This window comes from Octodon degus, unplaced genomic scaffold (assembly GCF_000260255.1).
Source record: "Octodon degus isolate 3935 unplaced genomic scaffold, OctDeg1.0 scaffold00130, whole genome shotgun sequence".
Lineage (NCBI taxonomy): Eukaryota > Metazoa > Chordata > Mammalia > Rodentia > Octodontidae > Octodon > Octodon degus.
This window is the reverse complement of record NW_004524706.1, coordinates 1,096,266-1,104,166: the sequence shown is the minus strand read 5'-3', so window position 1 is coordinate 1,104,166 and position 7,901 is coordinate 1,096,266. Positions and strand designations below refer to the sequence as shown.

Here is a 7,901-nt window from a genome sequence, read left to right as displayed (position 1 = left end):
TAACCATCCAGAAGACAAGCTTATTGTTATTACCATACAACCTAGGCTGTTAAGCTTAACCTCACTATCTGTCTGAGTATCAAACATCTTAGGCAGTACAGGTTCTCTTATGTCCTGAGTCCTCACTGACCTTGAAGGGCTAAGGCCAAAGTATTAGTTTTCCCTGTAGCCCTTCTTTTTCTCTAATTTTTGGTCTGCATACTTAAGTTGTTGACCATCCAGAAGAGAAGCTTCATGATCGGCAGCATCTTTTTTTTTTTCAGCATCTTGTAAGAGCTGGCAATTCCAGTTGGTGCATGAGTAGTTGCAAGGCAGGATTTGTAATCTGGAAGTATCATTAGGTACTTGCAGCTTTGGACTGTTTGTGAGACAGTTTTTGAACCGCTGTAATAACTGCCAGAGCCTCTCAACTCTGTTTTAGTTGGATAGGACATAAATTATTCCATTTCATAGACATGAGTTTCACATCTATTTTTTTTTTAATTTTAGTATATTCATGAGGAGCTGGGCAACCATCACTTCTATCTAATTCTAAATCATTTCATCATCCCAAAGAGCACCCTTTAGCATTCACCTGCCATTTCCCCACCCTCATCCTACCCCCGGTAATCCCAGTGTAGTTCCTGTCTTTATAGATTTGCCTACTCTGAATATTTTATGCAAATGGAATTATTTGTGTGGCTTTTTGTACCTGTCTTCATCCACTTAGTGTAATTTTCAAACTTCATCCATGTTTTACCATGTATCAATGATTCATTCCTTTTGATGGTTAAATACTGCTCCATTATAAGGATATACCACATTTTATTTGTTCATCAGTTCTTGGACATTTCTGTCTATTCACTGTTACATTTCTACCTTGGGGCTGTTTTGAATAAGGATACAAGCATTTGTGTATACAATTTTGTGTGAACATATTTCCATTCTCTTGGGCATATACACAGAGGTGAACTTGCTAAGTCAAATGATAACTATAGTCTCAACTTTTTGAAGAAATGCTAAATTTTTTTCCAAAATGGCTGCACACCTTAGGAGATATGATTGAAAACTATGGTGAATATATATTTTTAAAACTTATTATAGTAGAAACCGTATTGCCATCAACCTCCATCCAAGTATTCACACTTGGATGGAACATTCTTATTCCCTCGTTCTTGCCACTTTCTGAAGCAGTTCTGGAAACCCTCTTTCATAAGTGTCTTTAGTTGTACTGTTGTAGCTCCCTTAAAGTCCCACATGGGTTCAAAATGTTTACCTTTCATGGTCATTTTGACTGGGGAGGAGCCAGAAGTCACAAGGAGCCAGATCCAGCAAATAAGGTGGACAGGGACACACCTAATGTTTCTGCAGCATCATTCACTGTGTTTTTTATCAGACCTTATAAAGACATTCATGAAAGAAGACTTCAGAACTCTTTCAGAAACAAGCAAGAACAGTGGGAAAAGTGTGTTTGAAACAAGGGGGAGTATTTTGAGATGACTTAATATCTTTTACTATAATGTTTTTAAAATTTAAGCACATATCATGTATTTTGATCAGTGCTTATTCATTCTTACCAGCAGTATGTGAGAACTCCAGTCTTTACATTCATACCTCTACCTGTTATTGCCCCCCTTTTTTTTTCATTATAGGCATCCTAGTAGGTGTGGACTAGTATCTCGGTTTCAAAGTGATTTGATGTGCTTTGATTTGTTTTTTAGTACAGGGAGTTGAATCCAGGGCCTTCTCACTGACTGACACCCCTAGCCTTTTTTCATTTTTTATTTTGAAACAAGGTCTTGCTAAGTTTCCCAGGATAGGCTCAAACCTCACCTTCAAGCCGGTAGGATCACAGGGGTGCACCATCACACTGGCCCACTGTGACTTTGATTTTCATTTTGCCAGTGACTAAGATGTTGAGCATCTTCTTATAATTTATTGGCCTTTTGTATAGCTTTTTGAGAGAAATGTCTATGATTGAAGTCTTTGTCCCTTTTAATTAGGTTGTCTTTCTTTGTATTGTTGAATTGTAATAATTCTTCTTGTATTGTGGATACCTTATCAGATACATCATTTATAAATATTTTCTCCCATTGTGTGAGCTGCATATTTACTTTTTGGATAGTGTGCTTTGATGTATGAAAGTCTTTAATTTTAATGAAACCCAACTTGCCTCTATTTTCTTTTGAGCCCCGGTGACTCCCTGTGAAGCCATTCACTGATATTTCATGATTATCTTATTTTTTAGGGGCCAGATATATTTCCACATTTAGAATTTCAAAGTACCCGTGAATAAGACTAGCAGATTTTGAAGGTCTTTACATATCCCGGGTCAAGCCAGTTAATGAAAGTCGTCTGTTCCTTTGAGGTGAAGGCAAACTGCTTTTGTTGGTATGGATGTGCCAAGACCAATAACAGTGCCTGATCCAGCCCTACTGTCCTAGGCCGTTTCCCATCTGATGAGCTTTGGAAGACAGTGTCACAAAGACAACTCTCATACTTAAGCTATGGCACTTACAACGGGGCCTTTCCTTTTGCTGCAGGATTTACAGTAGCCCACGTCCAAGCACAAACTAATAATTTGCATTTTTGGTTTTGGTTTAATTACAACTTTATAGGGTTTTTTCCCAATGTCCTGTTATATTTGCATCCTGTGGAATGCAAGAAAATCTATCAGTATTGGGATTGTTAAATATCTGTCTTGCCTATTTTCGTATGCATGTTTAAATTTAATTTGCATTTAGCAGTGAGGGAGTTACTGAAGTGACCCAGAGAGGTCTCATTTGGACACCAGCATGAACATTAAAGACATTTTTTAAATTGTTAGATTGACAAACTGAAAAATACTTTAGCTATTCACATTCTCTTTGTTCTCCACTACCTTGATTCTTATGTAAATATATTCTGAACATAAATTGTTTCTCTTATTCTTACCACACATCCTAGTTTCCTTTCTTTTATTCACAGCAGCCAAATGATGTTATCATTGTTTTATCTCTTGTCACAAACCACATTATTACTGACTTCTTCCTCCTTTCAAAGAACAAACCCAAGGACAGGAATAAAACAATCGTGCAGGCTCTGCTAATTTTACAGATACCCAAATAGCATAGATCAAATAAACAACAAACAATTCAGGCATTATGTATGTTTTTTCAGGGATTATTATATAGTAACATAAATGGAGCATTATTCACAAATCCTGCAAAGAAGAATTTTAAAGCCAAATAGGCGCAACATACAAGAAAAAGCAAGAGATTGTCCACAAATCATGAGAAGCAGCCGATATCAATTTGTAAATATGTATGCCAGTACAAGTGAACAAAAATTCACTTTTTTAGGATATGCTCAAAATACTAGCATTATTCATGAGAGTCTAAAGCCGTACACAGCTCAAATTCTTATAAATAAGAAATGGATCAATAAAATGTGGAACAATAGATGGCCCTAAGATCCCTACCTCTTGCATTTGTTGCTTTTATGTAATACCCTCCTACATTGTGCCAGGATTGATCTGTGTAACCAGCAGAATAGGGCAGAAATTGTAGTATGTGATTTCCAAAATTATTGTCACCTCCACTGTCTACCCTTGGATCATCCACTCTGGAGGAAACCAGATGACATTAGACATCCTGACTGTGTCATGAGAGATCCTGAGCTTGCCCAGTTAAGCCATCTACAATTCCTGACCCACACAGACTGTGAACAACAAATTCCTATTGTTGTTTGAGTTTTGGAGGTACCTGTTGGGCAATGATGAATAACTGATACAAAAAGCACACCTTGTATCAGGCATCCACAAACTCTGGCCCCTGGGCCAAATCCAGCCTGTTTTTTCTATGAGTTCTTCACATTTTTAAATGAGTTTCATAAAAAGAAAAAAGAAGAGCAAAAGTGAGCAACAGAGATCATAAATATTTACTATTTGACCCTTAAGAGAAAGTTTGCCAACTCTCGCTATAATTGCAATGATAATAAACCAATTAGTGCTACACAGAGCGTGGCTGACTCTCGTAAACAAAACATTAATAGGGGAAGAAAGCCAAATACAAAATATGTACTATGCGAGTCCGTTTGTATAATTCAAAAGCAGAAGCAACTGAAGCAAATGATGTACAAGTCAGGATAGTAGTTTAATTTGAAGAGGTGAGATGGCAGTGATAAGGGGTCTTCTGAGCAGGGGGCTTCTGTGGCACTAGGTGATCCTATTTCCTGTGATGTGGATGATAGTCAGCTGAGTGTAATGAGTATACTCACTTGGTAGCAGTTCATTAAGTGGTGTGCTGGTGATTACTGTGTTTGTCTGTGTACCTGCTAGCATCTCATTAAAGAGAGGTCATTTGAAAAACTATTAGAGAATTTAAAATAGACAATTTCTGGAAGTCCAAACATCTCTCATAAATAAGCATAGAATCACTGTAAATATATTTGGAAACTCCATTTCTTTCAGGAGAAGAGAATTTGTTGGTAGCATTAAAATGGTATTGCAGAAGGGCATTAGGCTGCATGACAGCTGTGGTCACACTGATTCTACCACTGACTAGGTCTATGACCCTTGCAACTTACTTAACCCCATCATGCATTCTCCTTACCAATAAGACAGAAATAAAAATGGTGTCTGCTATAAGGTTATCTCATGAATAAGTAGTATAATCCTTGAAATTCACTGAATTAGTGATCTGTTTGCTGAGGAACAAACTATCATTATACTTTGTGACTTAAAATAGCAGTGTTTTTGTTTTCTCACAATTCCATGAGGCAGGAAATCAGGTAGAGCTTAGCAAGATATTATTCTGGATTTTCCAGTGAAATAGAATCAGTAAGAAATAAACATCAGGACACAAGGGTTGGATCACATGATTATGGAGACTGGAAGTCCCAGCATCTCCAGTTGGTAAACTGGACACAGCCCAAGACCCAGGAGAGCCTGGAGTGTAAGTTTCAGCACAACCCCAAGTCTAAAAGTAGAAGAAGACTGATGTTCAAACTGGAAGGCAGTGAGCTAGAAAAAACAAATTCTCTCTTACTCAGCCTGTTTACTGAGGTCTTCAAAGGATTGAATGAGATCTACTCACACTGGAAAGGGTAATCTGCCTCACTCAGTGTTCCCGCTTAAGTGTTAATATTGTCCCTAAATGCACTCACTAACACACATGGAATGTTGGACCAAGTATCTGGGCACCCTCTGGCCCAGTCAAATTGACTTATTTAAATTAACCGTCCCAGTCAGGATGGTTCTTTGGATCCCATGAAGCTGAATTAGGACTGGAGGACCCAAGGGGGCCTCACTGGCATGTTTGGTACCTTGGTGTTGGCTGCCAACACCAACTGAGAGGATGCTGCTCTGCAGGCAGGGCTGAGTGAAGACAGCATATTTCTGCTCCACATTCTGTTGATTGTTTTCACTCCACAGTGCCTGGATGATCTGAAATAGCCTCAGTTACATGCAGAATCATAGGGCTGGCTGTCATCTGGGGCGCTGTGCTGTTTCACTATGTAGCCTTTTTACAGATTTTTTTTTTTTTACCATTTGGTAGTGTACACCAGATTTTCTTGCATGGATAGCAACAGCATTTGAAGAAACGAAGATAGAGATTGCTAAACCTCTTAGCCTGTAACTAGCCCAAGGTCACATTCCCCAGGTTCTATTATTGGAGAACAGGTCACAAGGTGAGCTCATATTCAAAGAGAAGGGAATCAGGCTCCACCCACTGATGAGAGGAATTGTTAGGGCTAGTCTTGTCACATGGCCCTCTTGAGCACTGGAAGGGTGCTGAACACACATATTAAGTTCACAATGAGAAGTGAAAGCACCTAAGACCTAGTCATGCCATTCCTTGTACTTTTTGCCAAAATTTTATCAGCACCAATAGCATTGGTACAGGCAGGTTTTATCCCTTGGTCTCTGACCTGGTCAGAATGCATGAAGTGCCCTGTGCCCTTTCTCCATACAATGATGACTCCAAAGGCATCCCTCTGCTCAGACCTCAGAATTTTGTCAAAGTCATTACCATCACTTTTGAACTAGTATAACACCCCCCTCTTTCTTGCCCCACCCTGGCCCCTAGAGCATCCAGAATGATCTTGTTAAAATGTAAAGTATTGCCATTTAAATGTTGTAGGTGTGTGAATTCAGCAAAATAATCCAATGTAGTCCAGTAGCCCATAATAGTAGTGGGTTATCCATAAGACTGGCAATGTCAGAAGTTGTTGACTTGAGTCTTTCACAGTTCAGCATATTAATATGGCTTTACTTTTTATACCTCGTGTTTATACTTTTCTGCTGGATGGTTAAGACCAAGATAAAAGAAGACCTATATAACAAGAAATGTAACTTTTGTATCTGACAAAGTCAGTCAAATCCCCTCAGGATTTACCCTGAAACTACCCATCTCTAACAAAACTAAACAAAAAAAGGGATACAAATGAAGAACCATTTTGTATTCGTATATATAAAATAGTTAGGATAGATATACAACTACTTTCTTTTAATTCAATGAGAAGAAAGATTTGTTCTAATAGTGTTTGGACAGGATATCATGTCTGTATCTTGTACTACGAATAACCACTACAAAGACAACAATATGCAACGTATTAATTATTGAAACTGTCCTACTAATTGGTTTTGAAACTGTCTCATTGCTATTTGTTTCTCAATAAAAATAATAAAAATAAATAAATTAACATCATTTTAAAATAAAAAAATTAAAATGTAAAGTAGATCACATTCCCATGGTGGCTTCCTATACTGCTAATCTTAGTCACTTTTCTCATTACTGAGACATGACACTGTAAGTACAAACACACAGCAGTGTCTGGCATATAACGCATACTAAGTAAACGTGACTCACTGGGAGACCAAGTCACGCAACACTGACTCCTTTCCCAGTGAGGCAGCTGGAGAGGGACCATAACCGGTTCTCGTTCTGGACCTGCATCCAGTGAAGACAGCCCGAGAACAGTAGGTCTCTTCTTTTATCTAATCTTTGCTATGTGAACCATCTTTCTGCCCAGAGCCTTCTCAGTTATGTCCTATGGCAGTGAGGAAACAGGGAGAAATGAACACAAAGATAAGAAAGAGAACAAGCTAGATTATTGCGTCCCTTTTACCTGCCGGGCAAGTGTTACTCTCCATAGATCTACAAATAATGAGGGGTGTGTGCACTGTCTGCTGGTGCCCTAGCTTGTGTGCAGTGAGTCTTTGTCCTTACCCAGCATCGCTGAGGTGTTTATTCTTCCCCACAGTGGTGTCTTGTGGCCATCCAGGCTCCCCGCCTCATTCCCAGATGTCTGGAGACAGCTATACCGTGGGGGCTGTTGTGCGTTACAGCTGCACTGGCAAGAGGATTCTGGTGGGCAATGCCACCCGCATGTGTGGGCTGGATGGACGCTGGACTGGGTCTCCCCCCCACTGCTCAGGTATGTAGTCACTAGGGGGAGGGGAGGAGTTGATGGAACACAGGCTGGTGGGAAATGGACAAGCTCCCAAGGTGGAAGCACGGAAGATGAGTACATGCGAGGGACCTCTGGGATCTCATCCTTTTACTCACAGGAAAAAAGCACAAAATGAGAAAAGATGTGATAGACTTCTCCCAGTTTACCCCCTTAGTCAGCTCTGCCCAAGTCCATACAGCCAAGAGACTGTAAAATTAGGGCAGGCACAACTTTAGCAGGAACCCCTAAGGCCATGGTCCTATGCAGACTCTTGATTCACTGGTTCCTGGGATCAGTCTAAGCCTCTCTGTTCAGAGTCCAGGTCAAACCCACTCCTGTGTTCTTTTATTCCACATTTCATACTCTTGGGCCCTAGCTATTTCCCCTCTTTTTTCATCAGTGCTGTCCCCACTTGTCCCATGTCCTAGCTGCCTAGTTGGGTTTATTTTTTTTAATATTTATTTATTTATTTATTTATTTATTTATTT

At 39.4% G+C, this 7,901-nt stretch overlaps 1 protein-coding gene across 1 annotated transcript in view; it reads left to right on the top strand.

Annotated features, from left to right (window-relative positions):
- The window catches only part of Csmd2 (CUB and Sushi multiple domains 2), a 607,037-nt gene that overhangs the window by 564,838 nt on the left and 34,298 nt on the right, over positions 1 to 7,901 (top strand). The window contains exon 56 of the mRNA XM_012516868.2: positions 7,225 to 7,398. Coding sequence (XP_012372322.1) covers positions 7,225 to 7,398 — 174 coding nt within the window. The remainder of the gene's footprint in view (positions 1 to 7,224; positions 7,399 to 7,901) is intronic.